At 41.5% G+C, this 22,995-nt stretch overlaps 2 protein-coding genes across 3 annotated transcripts in view; both read left to right on the top strand.

Moving 5' to 3' along the window:
* plxna4 (plexin A4) overlaps window positions 1-5,238 on the top strand; it is a 317,143-nt gene extending 311,905 nt beyond the window's left edge. The window contains 1 exon segment of the mRNA XM_046872953.1: window positions 735-5,238. Coding sequence (XP_046728909.1) covers window positions 735-830 — 96 coding nt within the window. The 3' untranslated portion in view covers window positions 831-5,238.
* Window positions 5,239-8,516: 3,278 nt separating this feature from the next.
* Window positions 8,517-20,868, top strand: klhdc10 (kelch domain containing 10). Of its 2 annotated transcripts, XM_046873919.1 has the most exons (10): window positions 8,517-8,750; window positions 13,109-13,201; window positions 13,826-14,047; window positions 14,124-14,278; window positions 15,099-15,247; window positions 16,736-16,820; window positions 17,083-17,149; window positions 17,241-17,288; window positions 17,381-17,520; window positions 20,028-20,868. In XM_046873919.1, the coding sequence occupies exons 1-10, from the start codon at window positions 8,666-8,668 to the stop codon at window positions 20,235-20,237; spliced, it is 1,254 nt and encodes a 417-aa protein (XP_046729875.1). In that variant the 5' UTR covers window positions 8,517-8,665; the 3' UTR covers window positions 20,238-20,868. The 2 variants fall into 2 exon arrangements, with proteins under 2 accessions (XP_046729875.1, XP_046729876.1); XM_046873920.1 differs by lacking the exon at window positions 13,109-13,201.
* The last annotated feature ends 2,127 nt before the right edge of the window (window positions 20,869-22,995 follow it).

Genomic DNA, 22,995 nt, shown 5'->3' with positions numbered 1-22,995 from the left:
ATTTTACTTTTGAGAGAAATTTTGGACATAAAACACAAATGAATCCACATCACAAGCATTAGTGATGACTAGGAAGTGGCAGCGATCGCACACATGCGCAAAACAACGCACTAAAAAAAGTATTTCGTCGCACTACAGATCGTATTTCAGATACGGAGTGAGCAGCCACGGTGACACTGCGCTAACTGCTAACTGTTTTTTATACCCCTGCCATTGTTTATTATGTGTATGCGCCGTTCATCCCTAATAGCGACATATAATAGTAGGGTAGGAAGAACGAGTTCCTGCTAATTCCTGATTAGGTTCCTAATAACCTTGTGGCTGGATGACTCACCACAAACCTCAAAACTAAATCAAAAATCACATAGCAAACGTATGATCAGGTGTCTGCAAACATTTTGTCCATATAGTGTCCAATCTGGGGTTAAATAGCAAGCTGTTAATTACCGGGTGATATTCTGCGAAATCCCCAGAGTTTAATTGGCTGCTTCTTGTGTCCATCTGGACGTAAATTAACACCGTAGGTGTTAATACGGCACTTGAGGTGCTAATCCAAGACCGGGGAGTTTGCTGTGTGGACATTGGCTCGGGCACAGCGAACATCTGCTTACAAACAAAACAAACAAGCATTTATAGCTGGGAAAAAATGATGAGTCGTAAAGTTATTTATTGGATTTGTTTTATGGTTGTGTGTCTGACATGATATGACATGACATGACTGGTCTTTCTGGCAGATTGTGTGCGCGTTGGAGGAGGACGACGGTGCCAGGAAACAGAGACTGGCCTTCAAACTGGAGCAGGTGGTCGCCTTTATGAGCCTGGAGAGCTGAGGACCACGTTTCCCAGAGCGCACTGGGACCGCCGTCGTGGAAAAACTGGAGAGGAAAGAAAAAAAAAAAGAAACAAACCGAGCCGTGCCTGAGCACCTGTACATCTTTTAGTTTTTTGTTTTTTTTCTGCACAAAACTTCCTATCAACTGAGCAAAACCAAGAATCCGCGTCGCATTTAAAGCTCTGCTTCCTAGATGACAAAAAATACGGGCCAAGGAGATGGAGACTATAACCATGATGCAACAGGGAGGGATCGAGGGTGGGTTCGGGTTTCGGGATGCGCTGCCTTTTGCGAAACCCTCTGTCCTTCCCTGGGAAAATAGTTTTTTTTTTTTTTTGAAGAAAAAAAAAGATAAAATGTTATGTTTCTGTTGCCTTTAAAAACATCGCTGTTCGGCAAAGTCTTTCACGTCCACAATGTTGGTGTTCTGGTTTTTTCCACTTAACTTGTGTAGGACACCATGATCGGGTCTGAGCGTAGAACCGAAACTTGAGCTTTTTGGTACCGACTTGAAATCCATTGAGTTTACAAGACAGAAAAAAACGACACTGGGAACATTCAAAATGGAGTACGTGGCACGTCTGGGACTCTGACTGTCCGTCTGATTGTCTGTCTGTCCGTCTGTGGCACATTACCTGACTGGAGCTTTGTTATATGGAGAAAAAAAAAATCTGAGGTTTATTCTCTTCTGATGAAAGCACACACACACACACACACACACACACACATACTCTTTCACACACATATTACACACACCTACATCCAGCTGTGAGGGCTTCCTTCCTTCCTCTGGTCTTTTTTTTTGGGGGGGTGAGGATTTTAAGGATCATCGTCCTCGAAAACAAGCACACGTTCTGTAGCTGCCTCAGATTCATAACTTCTACTAGAGTTTCGTCGCTGACACGAGGATCGCCGTGTCGTCTGTCAAGAGTCGTTCACTGCCACAGAGTTTGCAGTTTCACAAATGACTCGAGGAACGAACGAAAAAAAAAAAAAACATAACCAAAGGAGATGAAGGTGATGGAGATTTTTCAGGTGGCAGAAACACGGACTTGCAACCAAAGGTCTACTGCGGTCTACTGATTCTTCGGGAGAAAGGTTTCTTCAGACACCATCGTAAAACGTGAGGAAGCCAGGGAGAAGAGGACGCTTCTTCGGCTTCGTCCTCAGCTTGGGGGGAATTAAAAAGAAAGAAAAAAAAAAGACGAACACCAACCTGTGACAGAGGCTCTGTAACAATGGACGGAAAGAGAACAAAAAACCCCCCACAGTACAGACACCTCTGAAGCACCGTTCTTGTCCTTCAGCCTCTGAGCTTTCCTTTTTGCCTTGACAGAGTGCTCCATGTGGTGATTTGAGACCATTGTGTGGAGATCCACCTTTGGGTATAGTTTATCGGCTTTTTTTTTTTTTTTTTAAAGCGCATGTACTTCGATTTAAACTTGATTAAAAAGAAATAAAAAAATGATCAAGAACAACAATGATGGAAACTTAGAGCAAAATACGCCTTGCTACAAAAAAAAAAAAAAAAAGAAAATTAAGATGATGTGGATGTGTCCTTTTTCTTTCGTTTGCTTGAAAGAACAAGACAGGGAGATGAAAAATACATAAATAGATGAATAAATAAATAAATAAATAAACAAATAAAATAGCGTCCATCTAAAGCCACAAGTCCTGTTAAGGTGGAACCTTTATCCGACTCACACCCGGTCATTCTCATGTCCTTGTGAAAGTGTTAAATAAACAGTTATGATACCGATAATAAGATCGATAACCGTAATCGAGTATAGTATATTCTACCCTTTTTGCATGTCGACCTATTTGGATGTTATGAAATAAAACTGCCTTGCAATCGAAGCTATTTATCTGATACTACTAGGAATTTTAAGAGGATTCTTTTTATTTTGTGATTTTTTTTTTTCCCGTTCGACCGACAGTCGCCGTCATCCGTCGTGTGTCATGAAGAAGCATCACAGTCCCTCAGGTAGATTATTTAGCCGTGAGCCGTTATCGTTTTTCACGTTTACGTCGAAAAAGCTGCACAATGAACGTTACTGTTACTGCTGCACCATGAAAACAAAAACCTTTACATTATTATTTTTTTTTATTCTTCATCCCCTGTCGAATTTTCTGACCAGGACTGTTTACTGAATTTTTTTGTTTGTTTGTTTGTTTGTTTTCGAGAAACTATATTTTTTATGGTGCTTCACTCTTAGAAAAAAAAAAGGAAAAGAATACGACATGAAGATTTATTCGTTCCATTAAAATAAGAAAGAAAGAAAATATACAGTGTTTAATGACAAAAAAAAGTACAAAGCAATGCAAAGTACAAGATTTATGAAATTTATAGCAATTATTATTGTGAGGAAAAATCAAGAAAAATCAGGAAAGTCAGAATTCATCACAATAATATTGCTTTAGTATATGGACAAAAGTTTGTGGACACCTGAACTTTAGATTATTATGTGCTTCTTTTTAAACATCCCATTCCACATGAAGTCTCCATTCGCTGTTATAATAATCTCCACTCTTCTGGGAAGATGTTCCACTAGATTTTGTGGAGATTTGTGCATATTCAGGTATAAGGGTATCAGTGAAGTACTGATGTAGGTGAGGTGAGGAGATCAGGAGTGCAGTCAGCGTTCACATTCATCATGATCAGTAGGGTTGAGAGCCGAATAGCAGGTGATCTTCCATTCCATCCTATGTAAAGCATACCTCCATAGATGTTTGGGTCTCCTAGTTCAACTGAAGGGAAATTTTCACATCCTATACAATTGAGTGTCTCCAACTTTGTGGAAGAATTTCATATGCCTGGAAAAGTCAGGTGTCCCAATACTTTTGTTCATATAGTGTAGGTTTTGTACTTGAACCCTTCTCAGAATTCTTGTTTGGATCTCTGCCTGATTTGGGTTGTAGGTTTCTACACAGTTCATACCAGTGAAGAACCTTTCTTCAGACTGATTTCACACTTTTTTTCAACCCGTAATCCGACAGGAAAAAATGGGGGAAAATGCTGTGAAAATTGGTATTTGTGAGAGAACATTAGGAGATCAGATGATTTTGTTTTCAGATGAAAACAAAATTCACCAAGTAAATTGGAGTCCCATCAAACTTCCATCCAGCTTGGAGACTCACACCAGCGAATCAAACCCACAGAGCGGAGTCACTACATGGTTACATTTATGGTTTTTCATATCTGACAAAGGGAAAAAAGAATGTGCAAGCATCCTAAAAAATTAGTTTTATTCATTAAATAATATCATGAAAATAGTCCGATTGAACCAATTATGAACGATCGCTCTGAAATAAATAAATGATTACAAGCTTGTAACCATTGTTTTGTTATTGTTTTTATAGGATATTGTGCTTCTTTGTAAAAAAAAAAAAAAAAAAAAAAACAGTAAAAACGTCTAGAATATTAATTCATCGTCGTCAATCAATTTTAATGAAATAACTCGATATTTTCCGAATCCACACTCAAGATATTGAACCGTTTTCTTCCTTTCTTTTTTTTTCTTCTAAGAGTGTCCTGGTTACAATAAAGCACCTGATGAATGTAAATATTTTAGATCCTGATAGACGTAGGAGTAGAGTTGAGTGTTCATTCGGTTGATGATTGTGTTTCAGGGGCCGGGTTCGGGCTCGAAACACCCATTCGAGTTGTTACTAAAGAGTCACCGAAGCACACGGGGGTATCAGGAGGCAGAACTCGGATGCAGTCTGTCCTGCTTTCCATGTTTGACGCATTGAAAAACCCATGATGTGAATCTTGTGTGTCTCGGATTTGGAAACTGAGGAAGGCTTGCAGTCCGATATGTCGATTGTGGATTCGGAACAGAGAGGGGGATTCTGATTCATCCTCGGTCACAGTATTTATTGAAAAGAAGAAAAAAAAGAATCCGTTTTTAAAGAAAGCCGTCTGCCTCCGTGATACACCTGTGTTCCGTTTTCTATCCATCTTTCACGTACTGCCACGTGCCGTTGGGTAAACCCCAGCCTCCCGTCTGTCTGTCTGTCTGTATGTCTGTATGTCTGTAACGGACTTGATAAAGCTTCCACCTTTAACATTTTGTAAGACTTCGAAATGTCCTTCTAGCTCAGTGTTATAGCAGGTGTTTCAGAAAAACCCGTTAGAAAAGACTTTTACTATTTCCATACCGGACGAGAGATAACCGAATTATCCTAACAGGAAGAGGAGGAGGAATGAGAGGAGGAGGGAAAAGATGTGGATGAGGATTAGGAGGAAGAGGAGGAGAAGTGAGACGACGGGAAACGGCGAGCTTCTCTAACTTTGTTATAATTAATTGTATACCTGTGTATGTAAATATAATGCATTCCTATTTTGCAGTCAAGGACAAAATACTATTTGTAAAATAGAATAAACTTTATTATGAAAAATTAAAGTTCGTTCTTATCGTGTCATTTTTGGGGGCTTGGGAAATTATTTCGGATCATACGCTATGTGCGCCAAATGTTTGTGGACACCTGAGCATAAGATAAATAAGTGCTTTTTGAAAATCCCATTCCGAGTCCCCATTTGCTCTTATAATAACCTCCACTCTTCTGGGAAGATATACAAGTAGATTTTGTTGAGATTTCTGCTCATGCAGCCACATGGGTGTTAAAGTAAAGTCAGGTACTGATGTAGGTGAGGTGAGGAGGACTTGGGTGCAGCCAGTGTTCACATGTATCCCAAAAATGGGCGTTCAATAGGGTTTGCTCAGTGGTGACGGCTCTGATCAGAAGCTCAGGGTTTTAAGCCCTGGTGTTGCCAATCTGCCACTCTTGGGGCCCTTGAGCAAGGCCCTTAATCCACTGTGCCCCAGGGGGCACTGCATCATGGCTGACCCCAGCTTCCTAACATCGCTTGGATATGCAAGGACAAGCTTTCTTTCTTTCTTTCTTTCTTTCTTTCTTCCTTTCTTTCTTTCTTTCTGTCTTTCTTCCTTTCTTCCTTTCTTCCTTCCTTTCTTTCTTTCTTCCTTTCTTTCTTTCTTACTTTCTTTCTTTCTTCCTTCCTTTCTTCCTTTCTTTCTTCCTTCCTTCCTTCCTTTCTTTCTTTCTTTCTTTCTTCCTTCCTTTCTTTCTTTCTTTCTTCCTTTCTTTCTTTCTTACTTCCTTTCTTTATTCCTTTCTTTCTTCCTTCCTTCCTTTCTTTCTTCCTTCCTTTCTTTCTTTCTTTCTTCCTTTCTTTCTTTCTTACTTCCTTTCTTTCTTCCTTCCTTTCTTTCTTTCTTTCTTTCTTTCTTTCTTTCTTTCTTTCTTTCTTTCTTTCTTTCTTTCTTTGAGGTCAGGTGTCCTGAATACTTTTATGCATAGAGTGCATATCAGATATACAGTATAACGTCATGAAAACGTTCATTCTTATGAGAAAAGAAACATTTACAGTTTATTATTTTAATAAATAATTGTTTTTTCCTTTATGTCATTGTTTACTGTTTTTATTGCTTAAAGAAATAATATGCATTATATAAATTTATAGCTACCTTTCATGTCATGGAACATCCAAGACACAAGTTCCTGGTCCCCCTGCATGTCTGAGGCACAGAGCAGAGCTTCAGCACAAAATCCTGAAAATGCTGCAAATCTTATGGTTATCTTAGACACTGGAGACACCTTCCTGCATGTGGAAATAAATGCCTCCTTACAGAAAACCTGATATCAATATCTTGCAGATGTTTTATTCGTATAATTGTCTCTGTGCTATTTGTTTCTGGAACACTTCTGTGAAGGCGATATTTACGTTTTTGATACTGGTGCGTGACGATACAGAATAAAAAAAACATACGTCTAAAAACTTTTCTTGTACACTAAAAAGATGGAGGGTAAAGCAGTGGTAGAGGATAGAGGGATGAGTGGAGCAGTAATATAGATGAAGGGATAAGTGGAGAAATGGTAGAGGAAGGGGGAATTGGTGGAGCAGTGGTAGAGGATGGAAGAATGAGTGGAGCAGTGGTAGAGGATGGAAGAATGAGTGGAGCAGTGGTAAAGGATGGAGGGATCAGTGAAGCCATGGAAGAAGATAGAGGGATCATTGGTGCAGTGGTAAAAGATGGAGAGATCGGTGGAGCAGTGGTAGAGGATGGAGAGATCAGTGGAGCGATGGTAAAGGATGGAGAGATCAGTGGGGCAGTGGAAGAGGATAGAGGGATGAGTGGTGCAGTGGTAGAGGATGGAGGGATATGTGGTGCAGTAGTAGAGGATAGAGGGATGAGTGGAACAGTGGTAGAGGATGGAGGGATGAGTGGAGCAGTGGTAGAGGATGGAGACATTAGTGGAGCAGTGGTAGAAGATGGAGGGATCTTTGGAGCAGGATGGAGAATATATGGTGCAGTGGAGCAGTGGTAGAGGATGGATAGATCAGTGGAGCAGTGGTAGAGGATGGAGAGATCAGTGGAGCAGTGGTAGAGGATGGAGAGATCAGTGGAGCAGTGGTAGAGAATAGAGGGATGAGTGGTGCAGTGGTAGAGGATGGAGAGATCAGTGGAGCAGTGATAAAGGATGGAAAGATCAGTGGAGCAGTGGTAGAAGATGGAGGGATGAGGAGCAGTGGTAGAGGATGGAGGGATGAGTGGAGCAGTGGTAGAAGATGGAGGGATGAGTGGAGCAGTGGAGCAGTGGTTGAGGATAGTGGGATGAGTGGAGTAGTGGTAGAAGATGGAGGAAGTGGAGCAGTGGAAGAGGGTGAAGGGATGAGTGGAGCAGTGGTAGAGGATGGAGGATGAGTGGAGCAGTGGTAGAGGATGGAGGGATGAGTGGAGCAGTGGTAGAAGATGGAGGGATGAGTGGAGCAGTGGAGCAGTGGTTGAGGATAGTGGGATGAGTGGAGTAGTGGTAGAAGATGGAGGAAGGAGTGGAGCAGTGGAAGAGGGTGAAGGGATGAGTGGAGCAGTGGTAGAGGATGAAGGGATGAGTGGAGCAGTGGTAGAGGATGGAGGGATGAGTGGAGCAGTGGTAGAGGATGGAGGGATGAGTGGAGCAGTGGTAGAGGATGGAGGGATGAGTGGAGCAGTGGTAGAGGAATGTAGGAAGGTGATTGGAATAAGGGAATAAGGGAATGAGAAATCTCGGCATGTATCTCAGAGATATAAATATGATGTGTTTCTCAGCACTGTTATTGTAATTCACATTTGAAGAGGTTACAGCGACTCTCCCAAGTCTTTGCACATCATTGAGCTCTAAAAGTTGCTCATAAATTGGGAAATCTAGCAGAAGATTTAAAAGGAAACCCTTTTGAGAAAACAAATGTAAAGGAAATTAATATTTTCAACTACATTTGTTGCTTAACGTGCTGTGAAGATCACTTGGAATGGAAAATGTAGCTTTAACCTCTTCATCCAGGATACATGAAGAGTTATAATAAAAATTTAAAAAAAGGTTCCCAAATAATAGGTTTCTGTCTCCCTCTAGTGGACTAACTGATACAACAAGCAGAATTGGGAGAATGAAGTCATAGATCTGCTTATACTCTAAAATACCTACCACTGCTCTACTCATCCCTCCATCCTCTACCACTGCTCCATTTCCGTTACGAACAAACGACCTGCACCTTTTTTTCTCTAATCAAAGTGCGTGTACACAGGCCAAATCGCAATACATAGCCTCTATTTCTATACACAGCCTTTTATTTTATAAATTTAAAAGCCTCCCGGAAATCGGGGCACTTCCGGAAGGAGAATGATTTCCGCTTCCGCCTCCACCTCCGCAGCGGATGGAAACACATCCGTGGAGAGAGCGATGGGACGCGTTGTTGATATTGATAATATTTCCATTTTTTAGCTTTAAATATATAGATATATTTAAATATTATTCCATGACTTTACACTAAATATGTCGGCCGCAGAGGACGCGCAGAGCCCGGAGCAGCTGAACCGATTCGAGAAGCTGTTGGGGAGTCCTCCTCTCCGAGCGGCAGGTCAGTGGAGAGAAACAGAAACAAACATGGACATAGAAAAGAAAACAGCGGATAAATGATGTGCAGATGACTGACGTTCACCTGGTGATACTGTATAGTGATTAAACTATCCGGAAAAATCAAAACAAATACCCATATTGTAGCTGCCTGGTGGTGGAAGTGGCGTGTGGAGATGTTTGGAGATGTTTGCCTGGTTCTGGTTGGTGGTCGCTGGTTAGGAAAAGGTTGAATTAGTTGGATTTTTCATGTAAGAACATGAGACATTATGGTGTGGAGGTATTAGTCGCTGTACAAGTCCGTCTGCTTAGTGTTATAACGCGTGTTTGGGGTTTAATAAGCGCGCTTTGTCTCTGACCCCTGGGAGAACCAAAAGATCTCCTGGGAGAACCAAAAGATCTCCTGGGAGAACCAAAAGATCTCCTGGGAGAACCTAAAGATCTCCTGGGAGAACCTAAAGATCTCCTGGGAGAACCTAAAGATCTCCAGGGAGAACCTTAAGATCTCCTGGTAGACCCATTGGAGACCCAAAGAACTTTTAGTGGAATATTTTTCTCTCTGTGTGTCTTGTTTTTTTTTGTTGTTGTTGTATGTTTGTTTTTGTTTTGTTTTTCTCTCGTGCACTGAAATCCAACATGGTTTTTCCATGGAGGAAACCAGATTCCAGAGGGAAATTGATTCTTTCAATACCTTGCATAAGAATCACATTTATTGCTAAATATCATTGGTTGAACGTACAAGGAGTTTGTCATGCCGGATAAATAAAAATAAAATTCTAGAAAAATAAAATAGTAATAAATAAAGATCTAAGAATTCAAAGCAATTTGTGGAGGATGTGTTAAAGTGAGGCAGTGCATATGATCATATTTCACAAATAAGTCCAAAGATAGAAATGTTAGAAATGCACTTATATTCTGCAGGGGTTTTTTTTAAATGTGTGTGGAAAATTGCACGTAGAATCGATGCAATCAGGAGTGAGACGTAATTCTGCTCTAGAATGCAAATTCAGGGTCAGTTATGAAAAATTTATGGTTTCGCATACAAAATGGAGAAAAAAAAGGTTGCCGTGAACAATAAACGATAAGATTAGCATAAGACTATCTGACTTTTATTTATATCTATTTTTTGCAGTAGGGGTGAACAGTCGAGGCGGAGATATCGTCGATATTGAAGATGTTTATTATATCTTAAAACTTCCCTTTGGGATTAATAAAATACTCTTAGAAATAAATATATATTAATTTATAAGGTACCTCTATTTATCCATATTTTACTTGTTTCTGTCATCAAAACAGCATCGACATCGCGTACAGGCGTACAGATTCGGCTGAAACTCTGATACGTTTATAATCCGTGTTGAGTTGACGCCAAACCCTTCCTCTGATTCTGAACAGTCCACCAGAAGTGACTAAATCCAGTCCTGTCACGTTGAAGCAGACTTTCTGTCATCTTCAAATATCAAGTCACTGCCATAAGACTCAAAATCGTACCGTATCCCTAATACGTTTCCTAACAAACCGCCTTCAAACCATTGTTTTAGCTTCAGTATTGAATTTTCTCAAAGTGCTCAACAATTTGATGATTTTATATATATATATAATTTAAATAGCACTGTGATCTATAATATCTGTGTGTTTAAAAAGTAAAAATAGTTGAAGCTGTGTGAAGTCTGTGTGTAACGAAGCGTGCACTCGGACCGGAACTGTTCGGTACACGTGTAACACATGCAATCCTTTTTACGTGTGGATCATAGTTACAATCTGAGTTCCCTCAGGAACATATTAAGTGGCGAACAACATGTTTGTTTAGTGTCCACCTCGTACTTTAAGTGCCTTTTTTTTCTTCTTGCTATTATTTTAAGGATGGAAGGAATGAATACATTTGTTAAAAAGTGCTGAAATAAGTAAAGCAGTAAAGTAGATCATATCTTTAGAAAATTAAATATTAAATGCAAAACACACACACATTCACACACACCTGTGTCACCCAAATGGGGTCTAACAAATATAATCAATTTAATAAAATTGTTTTCATTTATTGAATTTTATTTCTTTCATCTTCTTCTTTCGGCTTCTCCCATTAGGGGGCGCCACAGTGGATCATCCGTCTCCATACCCCCCTGTCCTCTACATCTGCCTCTTTCACACCAACTACCTGCATGTCTTCCCTCACCACATCCATAAACCTCCTCCTTGGTCTTCCTCTTTTCCTCCTTCCTGGTGGCTCCATCCTCATCATTCTCCTACTGATATACCCCATGTCCCTCCTCTGCACATGTCCAAACCATCTCAATCTCACCTCCCTCACCTCGTCTCCAAAACGTCCTACATGCGCTGTCCCTCTAATAAACTAGTTTATAATTCTGTCCATCGTCATCACTCCCAACGAACATCTCAACATCTTCAGCTCTGCTACCTCCAGCTCCACCTCCTGTCTTTTACTCAATGCTATTGTCTCTAAACCAATTTATTGAATTTTTCAACCCTTTTAAACATGACGAACGTGAACGCTGACTGCAGCCCAGACTTCCTCACCTCACCCACATCACTACCTGACTTTACTAACACACATGGCAGCTTGGTGTTGCTGGAATTTAAACGTGGGACCTTTGGATCCATCCACTGAGCTGCTACAAGTTGCTGAAGGTTGCTACAAGCGAGTCTCTGAATGCAGCAGGCCGAGTGTTTGTTTTACAGCTGATGGTGTCCCGAGGCGTCGAATAGTTTTGTGATCATTTGTATTACAATCAACTGATGCATTTTTAAACCAGGAGTGTATGTAGCTTTGATAGACAGGACACAAACCCCAGAATGCAAAGCACTACCAGGTCATAATATTTTGTATAACAGAGGTTCTGCGATGAAGGTATAGGAATATGTGTAGAAAATAGAAATGGAATCTGTTTAAGCTTAAATTTAACTTAAGCTAAAAGTTTTTATTTTAGGTTTATATGCACTCATTGTATAATACCATCATGTACAGACGTGTGGTGAGACCTGAGACAGAGGCATTTAGTAAAAGACAGGAGGTGGAGCTGGAGGTAGCAGAGCGGAAGATGTTGAGGTTTTCGTTGGGAGTGACGACGATGGACAGAACTAGTAATGAGTTTATTAGAGGGACAGCACATGTAGGACGTTTTGGAGACAAGGTAAAGAAGGCGAGATTGAGATGGTTTGGACATGTGCAGAGGAGGGACATGGGGTATATCAGTAGGAGAATGCTGAGGATGGAGCCACCAGGAAGGAGGAAAAGAGGAAGACCATGGAGGAGGTTTATGGATGTGGTGAGGGAAAACATGCAGGTAGTTGGTTTGAAAGAGGCAGATGTAGAGGACAGGGGGGTATGGAGACGGATGATCTGCTGTGGCGCCCCCTAATGGGAGAAGCCGGAAGAAGAAGAACGAAAAGTAACAACAAATGCACTCATGTTGGTTCATGTAACCGAGAGCTATGTGTAATTCATTAATTAAAAATATATATATTTTCTTTAAATCACTGACGTTAACACTGTATGGAAAATCGGGTCGTATCACACCACGCCAAAGTGTGTGTGTGTGTGTGTGTGTGTGTGTGTGTGTGTGTGTGTGTGTGTTTGTTTAATAGGACGGTCTGGAGTGTGTTATTTCTCTTATCTGCCAACAGTTACGACGAGTTTATTGATAAGTACGTCTTTTTAACGGTTTGTATTTGGATACATGTTATGGGACTTCCGACAGACAAGTCAGTCCCTTTTCTTATCAACTTTATAGCAGCTCTAAAGTTTTCCTCTGCAACATTTTTCTTTCTATCATGGACGGGGGGGCAGCTCTGTGATTTCAATGAGGAACTGGAATGCAAAGAATAATCCTGATTATTTTTCCCTGCATTTCTTGTGTGTTTTGCATAAAACCTAATGAGCACCTTCTGACCAATCAGATTCAGACGTCGACTTTCCCCCTCTTTCTTGTAGAGATCCTTTGTCATTTTGTAGAGAGCATTCCACTTGATTGGGATTTCTCTGGCGGGACAAGCTCATGTCCTGAAGGTAAACGCGTCTGAGAGCTTCAGTGCTGTATCTCGGTGCGTGAAGAGAGACGACGGTGCGACTGTCGTTCGCTCTTGTTCTGTACGAAACCCATTTCACCAGCTGCCCTTTTTGTTTCAGTCGAGCCGCTTGGATGCGTCCGTTCTTTGATCGGACACACATGCGCGTGTGTGTGTGCGTGTGTGTGTGTGTGTGTGCGTGTGTGCGTGTGTGTGCGTGTGTGTGCGTGTGTGTGCGTGTGTGTGCGCTGTTTATTTTTTCTGCCACTGTCCTGCATTGTTGTTGTTGTTTTTATTTTTTTATTGTCTGTCTGATTTTTGCGGTGATTGTGGCGACAGGCTCTAAGAAGAAAGTTCGATGGCTTCAGGCTCGACGAATCCTCGCTCAACCTTGCTCCAGCCTGCGGATCCCTAACAGGTTTTTAAGAGAAGGTGGGTAACGCGCCAGCCATTGAACCGAACCCCACTTATCCTGAAAATCGGACTCGCGGGAGGGTGTCGAGTTTTTTACCTGCCTCTCAGCGCTCCCCCCCCTCCTCCGACCACCTCTCTTTTGAGCTCTCTCGGCTTACCTTTTTATCGCCGTGGTGCCAGATTATCTTTTTTTAATATATAATATTTATGTGTGTGTGTCTGTAAGTGCAAAAGTGCTCACACCTGTTTTCTAAACCCAGTCAAGCGAGATTGTAACCGCTTGCGAGGGTGTGACTACGAGCTTAATTTTGTGTTCCGCTTATCGCTTTCGTCTGCCGCGCCACGACATGTCACCTTTTCACCCCGGTGATAAACGAGATCACAGCTTCTCTTCGTCCCACAGCGCCTTCTCGAAGGCAAACCTTCCCAGTCTAATGCCTTTGTCTGTTTTTGTCCACCCAGGCGGCGAAAACAAGGACACCCCGAGGACATCCGGCTGCTTCTTAACCTCATTTCTTTGAATTTTGGTTTCCCGTTTTTCCTTCCGAACAGCTCCTGAAGTGCGCTGAAAACGATCGTGTGGTCCGGTGGTTGCCAAGTGTGCACGCATTTCCTCTAACCCTCATCGCTCTGTCTCCGCAGGTCACCGGGCCCCTCCGGCGCGGAGCGGACACCGCTGCGTCGCCGACAACACCAATTTATACGTGTTCGGCGGCTACAACCCCGACTTCGACGAGTCGGGCGGCTCGGAGAATGAGGATTACCCTCTTTTCAGGGAGCTCTGGAGGTATCACTTTGCGACGGGGACGTGGCAGCAGATCCGCACAGAGGGCTACATGCCGACAGAGTTGGCCTCCATGTCAGGTAATTCAGCAGATCGGGTTTTTATCGTACCTGACACCCGGACTAGTGTGTTTACGGCGCGTGTTTTTTTTCCCAGCTGTTTTGCACGGGAACAACCTGCTCGTGTTTGGCGGCACCGGAATCCCGTTCGGAGAAAACAACGGAAACGACGTTCACGTCTGCAACGTCAAATACAAAAGATGGTCTCTACTCAACTGCAGAGGGAAGAAACCCAACCGGATTTATGGACAGGTGGAAAACACATGACACTTCTAGTCCTATATTTTTATTCATTGATTTACAGAATAACAATTCCCAGGATTATCCTAATAACTCATACAGAGGCGGGCAGCATGACCCAAATATCAGTTGTCCAGACATTCAGAATGTTTTAATAATACAGTGAAGTTTGGCCACCTAGTGGTCACAAATTCCGTTACTGAGAACACTTACAGATTCACGATGGAGATTTGTTACAATGACACTGACGCAACTTTCGATCAGACGAGATCGAGCGTTCTCAGAGTGGTATGGCCGCTCCCGTGTCCCGACTAACTTTGAAAGTCGGGACATGGCCTAGCCCACCCAGGAGTCTTAAAGAATGGTGATCAGTATAGGGGTAGTATACTAAAATATCTTAATATTTTAACATACTACATTACATAATTTAGCAAAACGGGGTAATTTACACTACTGTAATGTATAAAGTATACAGTATAGATTTATGTGGAGGGTGGAAGACTTGTCTTTCTTCTTTTTGGCAACGCCAGACAACGGAATAGAACTCGTCCGGCGAGGCCGAATAGAAAAGAAGTGAGACAAGAGCTAAAACCGGGCTTTGAAACACCAAAAACACAGAAAAAATACACGCTTTAACACTAAGACAACTGAACTCTGAACGTATCATACGTGTCGAACGTATCATACGGAAATTTAAACGCCACGGGAAAATGTCAATATAGGTTCCAAGTACACAAACTGTACATAAAATGTTCTTCTCATGTTTAACTTTGTGGTTTAAGAAGTTTTTTTCGCGAGATCTCTCTTAACTCGATTTTTTTTTCTGGTGCAGGCGATGGCCATCATAAGTGGCTTCCTGTATGTGTTTGGCGGGACGACTGGCTACATTTATAGCACAGATCTACACAGACTGGACCTCACCACACGCGAGTGGATCCATCTCAAACCTAACAACCCTCCGGATGACCTGCCCGAGGAGCGGTGGGATTTTTTTCCTTTATTGAAAAAAATTCTATCTGTTTTAACTTTGTCATTTTGGCCACTTTGTACCAGTTTTCTACAAAGCTTGGAGATTATAAAATAAAGCTGTACTCAAAGTTCTGGGCTTCTTCCATCTGCTCATGTTCTGAAGGACGAGGACGCACACTGTCCACCACAGAAGTGCCAAACAAACCAGTGCTCATGTCTTTCTCGTGCTGAGATTTGAGACTTGTTTTATAGGTTTTTTTCCACCATACTCCAGACACAATTTTGATTTATTATTAGAAAGCTGCTTTTTTTTCCCACACTGTACGTAAACACGTCTTAACCTAGTAAACAATGTGAATAGAGATCAGATTCCGGTGGCTGCACATTGCACGTGTTCAATCATTAGGCTCTGGGGGGTTTTTTCTCTCAAGAATGTTTGATTTTTCGCTGCAATGGATCACATGCTGGAAAATCTTTGTATAGCTGCTAATGAGCTACGAGAAATCAGACTCAGCTGCTCTCATGCGCAGATGATCCCTGATTCCCCATATATTAGGGTTAGGAGTAAAAAGGGCACAATGGAAGTGAAGTAATATCGCTATGAAATAAAATTATTTGGCATAGTGTACAAGAAATGTTTAGGTACAGCAAGAGTAAACTTCTCCCACTATATGCTACCTGTGAAATAACACCAAACTATATTACATCAAGCATTTCTCCTATTTATCTTTTTTTTTTACTGTGATAATGTTTTTCAATTGTATTTTTTGAGAAGGCAAATTTTCTCCATCAGGAAGCGCTCTTTGTAGAGCGGAGGTGGGTTGTTTTTTTTTCACTTACAGCAGCAAATCGCGAATCTCAAGTGATTCCGTATAAAATGTTATTTGGGAGTCTTGTAGTTCGTACTCTGTCTTTTTTTAATCCTGTATTCTTACTTTAGGGGAGTAAATCTGTTAGCAGTCGACCGAAAAAAATAAAATAAAATTCATGCAGAGTTTTTGCGGCTTCCAGTCCGTTGTCGTTACAAGAGCGGCCTCTAGAGGCGTAGCACCGACACCACATGTGAGACTGCACGCTGCACAAAGAGTGCTATAATATAATTATTGCTGATTACTTAATTGTATTTAGTATTAATTTTTATTTTATTCAGCTAATAAATTCAGATTTATTTTTTATTAAAGTTCTCACATTTTTTTACATTTTGCATTTGGTTTTTTTTTGTTTCTTTTCCATTTTAAAAACCAGAAAAAAAGTTCAATCTAACCAATGTATCGGTCGACCTCTGATATCTAGTGTACCCCTTTACCAATGGTACAGTCTTTGTTTGCTTCAAGATTTTATTCAGAAACACTTTAATTTGCTGTTGTAAAATGTTATGAGAGATACAGATACAAAAGTAGCACAAAATAGTCTTTTAAAATGAGCTGATCAGAAGAAAAATGCTTCTATATTAAAATTTTTGTTTTCCAAAGTATAACCCATATCTTATTTTTCAAACAGATACAGACACGAGATAGCACATGATGGACAGAGGATATACATCCTAGGAGGAGGAACCTCTTGGACATCGTACCCTTTAGACAAGGTATTGTAAATCATTTTGAGATATTTATACGCCTTCATCCATCCACCACATCAGTCAGTTGTGTATCCCGTCCTCTGGCATGATGTTGGGCCCTTGAGCAAGGCCCATAACCGTCCAGGGGTGCTGTCATGGCCGACCCTGCACTCCGACCACATCAGTAATGCAAAGAAGTTCGCTGATCTGTAATGCACATGTGACAAATAAAAGCCTCTCTCTTTTTTTTTTTGTTTTCATGAAATATTTCGTCCAATCATGCTGTCAGATTCACGCATACAATCTCGAAACGAATTCATGGGAGGAGATCACAACCAAGCCTCATGAAAGAATAGGTGAGCTCTTTTCTTCTAGTTCTAGAATCTTGTATGTGTAGATTTGTTATTTGTATTTTTTTTTTTTTACTCTCTTTCCTGTCTGCTGCAGGTTACCCAGCTCCCAGAAGATGTCATAGTTGTGTCCAGATAAAAACCGGTAAGTCGCAGGACGTCTTCACGGCACGTGTTTTTGTGTCGGATTGATTTGTTCGCAGACGTCGTTACCCTCCGATTGCTCTCCGTTCGCAGACGTGTTTATATGCGGAGGTTATAACGGCGAATTGATCCTCAATGATTTATGGAAGATCAACCTGCAGACGTTCCGGTGGACTAAACTGCCTGCAGTGATGCCCGAGCCGGCGTATTTCCACTGTGCTGCTGTCACACCGGTCTGAGCACACACACACACACACACACACACACACTTTTTTATCAAGTATCTAATCTAGTATTTAATCTATTATTAATTTAATGAACTATTATTTAGTCTAGTATCTAATCAGTAATGCTTAAGAAGGTTTATAGATCTATAAAAGTGATCTACTGGATAGATCTATAAAAGTGATCTACTGGACTCACTCTCACTAGTATTTATGAAAGGAGTCTCCAGAGTTGGCACTTTGAAACATGTCTTTTACAGAGTGTAAGATTTCAGCGATCTTATAAGATCATTACAAAATCACAATGTGTAACATAGGTCTAAAAACATACTTGGGTTCGACGTATGTAGAGTGTACGATCATGATTAGAGGTCCACCGATAGCTAGATTGAATCGTACTCGCCGCTAAAGGATTTTTAGGGATACCGGGAAAAAAAACACTCCATGTAAAATACTGAAACTTATTACAAAAATAAAATAAAAACAGTTCTAAATCATGAAAACATGCTAAATGAAATAAATATAAATCATCTTCTTCTTTTTGGGCTTCCCCCATTAGGGGGCGCCACAGCGGATCATCCGTACCCCCCTGTCCTCTACATCTGCCTCTTTCAAACCAACTACCTGCATGTCTTCCCTCAACACATATGAACCTCCTCCTTGGCCTTCCTCTTTTCCTCCTTCCTGGTGTCTCCATCCTCAGCATTCTCCTACTGATATACCCCATGTCCCTCCTCTGCACATGTCCAAACCACTTCCTTACTAGTCAACACATTTCCCTCTCCATCCTTTATTGCTCTAACTAGCAGCACATCCTTCCCAGCTCGGTTCCTCTGCCTGGCCAATCCCTGTAAATCCTTTTCTCCTTCCTTACTGTCCAACTATCTCCTACAGCTCCTCGTATGCCTTTTCCTTGGCTTTTGCCACATCCCTCTTTACCTGCTGCCGCATCTCCTTGTACTCCTGCCTACTTTTCTCATCACTCTGTCGATCCCAATTTTATTTTGCCAACCTCTTTCTCTTCATGCTCTCCTTCACTTCCTCATTCCACCACCATGTCTCCTTGTCTTCCTTTCTATTTCCAGATGTCATACCAAGAACCTTTCTAGCTGCCTCCCTCATCACTTCTGCAGTAGTTGCCCAATCATCCATCACCTCTTCACCACCACCGAGACCCTGTCTGACCTCTTCCCTGAACCTCACACTACAGTCTTCCTCATTCAGTTTCCACCATCTTATTCTTCTTTCAGTCCTCACTCTCCTCCTCTTCTTCTTCACCTCCAAAACCATTCTACAGACCACCATCCGATGCTGTCTAGCTACACTGTCCCCTGCCAACACTTTACAGTCTCCAATCTCCTTCAGGTTGCATCTCCTACATAGAACATAGTCCACCTGTGTGCACCTTCCTCCACTCTTATACGTCACCCTGTGCTCCTCCTTCTTCCTAAAATACGTATTCACCACTGCCATTGCCATCCACATTCCTCTCCTTAAGGCCATACCTGCCAATCACCTCCTCATCACCATTTGTGGAGCATAAGCACTGATGAAATTTATCACCGCCCCTTCAACTTCCAGCTTCACGATCATCACTATATCAGAAACTCTCTTCACCTCCACTACACTCTTACTGTACTCTTCCTTCAGGATCACCCCTACAACATTTCTCTTTCCATCCACACCATGATAGAACAGTTTAAACACCTCCAATGTTCATGGCCTTACTCCCTTTCCACTTGGTCTCCTGAACACACAACATATCCACCTTTCTCCTCTCCACTATATTAGTTCCCTCTCTCCCTTTACCAGTCGTAGTACCAACATTTAAAGTACCAACCCGAACCTCCACTTCTCCTTTCCCTGCTGTCTCTATAGTCGTCTTCCTCCTCTTTTTCTCCTCCTTCAGCCAACAGTAGCACAATTTCCACCGGTAACCTATTGGCTAACAATACCTGTGGCGGTCGTTGGTAATTCAGGCCTCGACCGATCCGGTATAAAATTCAGGTTTGTAATCCGCATGTTTGATTTGGCACATATTTTTACGCTGGATGCCCTTCATAACACAACCCTCCACATTTATCTGGTCTTGAGACCCGGCACTAAGAGTGCACTGGCTTGTGCCTCCCTAATGGCTGGGTTGAAATAAATATTAATATATTAATAAATATAATTAATAAATAATATACAGCTTTCTCCATGCACCCTGTTCTCCTCTCCGTGCAGAACAGAACGTAGTGTCAGCGATTCGCCTCTAGAGGCCGCTCTCGTAATGACGACAGAGATTCTCAGCCACTTCAGCAATGGAGGCAAGCGAAAACTAACTATTGACAACCGCTAGTTTCCACAATCAACTATCGGTGCCAGTTAACCGGCAAAACTGATGAATCGGTCGACCTCTAATCATGACATCTTTAGAATTTTTGCAGTATTTAGACAGATATTGGGTCAGAAATAATATCTAGTCCAAAGGTTTTAAGAATTTTCTGTTTGTCTCTCTCATGTTGGTTGTTTAGGCCGGCTGTATGTACATCCACGGCGGCGTGGTGAACATCCACGAGAACAAGCGGACCGGCTCTCTGTTTAAGATCTGGCTGGTGGTGCCGAGCCTGCTGGAGCTCTGCTGGGAAAAACTGCTGAAATCGTTCCCTCAGCTGGCTCACCTCTCAACCATGCAGCTACTAAATCTGGGTCTCACACAGGAACTCATCGAACGTTTAAAATGAGCCCAGTCTATTTGGTAAACTGAGGACGGACGACACACTTGAGCCCGTGTCTGAAGATAAGGAATATAGGATTCATTTTTAAAATTTCCTTCCTTCCCTTCACCTTCTGGAATATATCCTTCTAATGTAGCCTGCCTTAAAACCAAAAAAAATAATTCTTTGGGATGGCCTTTATTTCTGTTCCATTGTACTTTTAATTATTTAATTATATCAAGTGGAAAGTGGTCTTTCAGTTTTTCCTTCTCGACTCTTTTTGGACTCCGCACACTGCCGATGGGATAAAACTCTGCTCGCCTTCGGATCAGCTCAACGCAGTTTGACTTTTTCTTTTTGGTCGAGCTACAGGACATAAAAAACGTCTCACGACTGAACATATGCAATGCCAAGCTGGTTCATAATAGCATAGACGCTAAATACTATACTGATTAAGTCAACTTCATATTGTTCAGCCCTGCACAGAAGTCTCTGTTTTTTTTTATTATTATTTATTTCTACACACAAAACAAACCCTCCTTGAGATCAGGTATATTTTCCGTTCATTTGTCTAATCCAGATATATTTTCACTGTGAATAAGATGCTCTTTAGTTTAGTTTTATTCTTATTAAAATAAAACCTTTTCTTCTTCCAAAACTGCAGTCCCCTTATATATTATATGAGCCCTTAAATTAAGACGTAAACTAATTCAGTGCCTTTTTAAGGAATAGCGAATAGCAAGCTACGTTGCATACTCGAGTGTCAATAACACGCCTTGGAGTAAGCACTTTATAATTTTAGCGTTTATTTAACGTCAGTTAATTAGGCCGAGGCATGTAGACTGAACCTGATCAACATTTCTTTTGTCGCAAGCTACGTGCTTAGCGTGCATCGATATTTATTCCTTTATCGGTCCAAAATTGTGCAGATTGAAATATTCACAATTGATCTGATATCTGAGAGTTTGTCTATTTTCACAGAGCTGCTTCGCTTCCTTCAGCAGTCTAAGTCACACACACTAAGCCAGAGATCTAGCTTAATGCATTGTGGGTGGGCGTGGTCATTAGAAATAAGTGCAGCATGATGCGAGTTAGTTGTGAATGCGAGAGAGTGTGAGCACTTCACTTCTGCGAGCACTGAGCACTACGCCATGCATCCTCTTAAAGCTACTGTTTAAACGACATAAAAGGATCGGCTCGGAATATCAGGATCGATATCGATGCACAATTTGTACGTGGTTTCAATTTTAAAAACGTTTAGACCGAAAAATCAACCGTTTTGCCAATAAGCTCAATATAACCCCTGCTAAAAGATATTTTGAGAGACACGTGTGTTTCTATTGTTTCTATGCAACAAATCAAACCATGTTGGTTCACTGTCTGGACTAAGTCTCCAACCCTCCCTGCTACACAACCCCAAACCATTAAGCTTCCACCTCCATGTTTCACTGTTGGGATGAGGTCGTCTGAATACATCATCTACAGACAAAAATATCCAATCTGTCCACCGAGCTTTTCTTCTACACCGTCACTGTTCAACTCTTGTGTTTGTTGCATAGAAACAAAAGGAACATGCGTTCTACAAACCGTAAGACTCCACACTTTTGCAAGGTTCTGAAGAACCGGATCTTCTCGTTATAGATTCGTTTAAACTTTATTGCCTTTAAGACTTCTTTTTAAATAAAAGGCACTTATTCACAATGTGAAACTTTCTGTCTTTATTTTAAAGCACTACTAGTGTATGAGGGTCATACACACCTGAAATATTCCCCCCGTAAAAACCCACACCGTTATATTGTTTTCCCTTTTTACTGCTTTTTTGTTTTGTTATTCTGCATGACTGATGAATGCATTTTTTGAGTATGAAGGCCCTCCTGGATTCTGCTCTGTGATGTGGTTTTAAGGCAGTTGTTCAATACCTGTATTTGTGTTAATCATAGAAAATCAATAAAATTTATTGATTGAATAATGTGACTGTTTTTAGACATCTGGAAGGGCTGAAGAAACAGTATTTGAATCCATTCAATGAGACGATCACCACAGGTATCGTTAGCCAACAGGGTACCAGTGGAAATTGTGCTACTGTTGGCTGAAGGAGGAGAAGGAGAGGAGGAAGATGTCTACAGAGACAACAGGGAAAGGAGAAGTGGAGATTCGGGTTGGTACTTTAAATGTTGGTACTATGACTGGTAAAGGGAGAGAGGTAGCTGATATGATGGAGAGGAGAAAGGTAGATATGTTGTGTGTTCAGGAGACCAAGTGGAAAGGGAGTAAGACCATGAACATTGGAGGTGTTTAAACTGTTCTATCATGGTGTGGATGGAAAGAGAAATGGTGTAGGGGTGAAGGAAGAGTACAGTAAGAGTGTAGTGGAGGTGAAGAGAGTTTCTGATAGGGTGATGAATGTGAAGCTGGAAGTTGAAGGGGTGATGATAAATGTCATCAGTGCTTATGCTCCTCAAGTGGGTTGTGAGATGGAGAAGGAAAAATTCTGGAGGTGAACCTAGGAATGAAAGATTGGGGCAGACTTTAATGGGCATGTAGGTGAAGGGAACAGGGGTGATTGAGATGGTTTGGAGATGTGCAGATGAGGGACATGGGGTATATCAGTAGGAGAATGCTGAGGATGGAGCCACCAGGAATGAAGAAAAGAGGAAGACCAAGGAGGAGGTTTATGGATGTGTTGAGAGAAGACATGCAGGTAGTTGGTCTGAAAGAGGCAGATGTAGAGGACAGGGTTTTGGAGACGGGATGATCAACTGTGGAGACCCCTAATTACTTTTCT

Source organism: Silurus meridionalis, chromosome 18, assembly GCF_014805685.1.
Source record: "Silurus meridionalis isolate SWU-2019-XX chromosome 18, ASM1480568v1, whole genome shotgun sequence".
Classification (NCBI taxonomy): Eukaryota; Metazoa; Chordata; class Actinopteri; order Siluriformes; family Siluridae; genus Silurus; species Silurus meridionalis.
The sequence above is the reverse complement of the archived record's forward strand: the minus strand, read 5'-3'. Positions and strand labels throughout refer to the sequence as shown.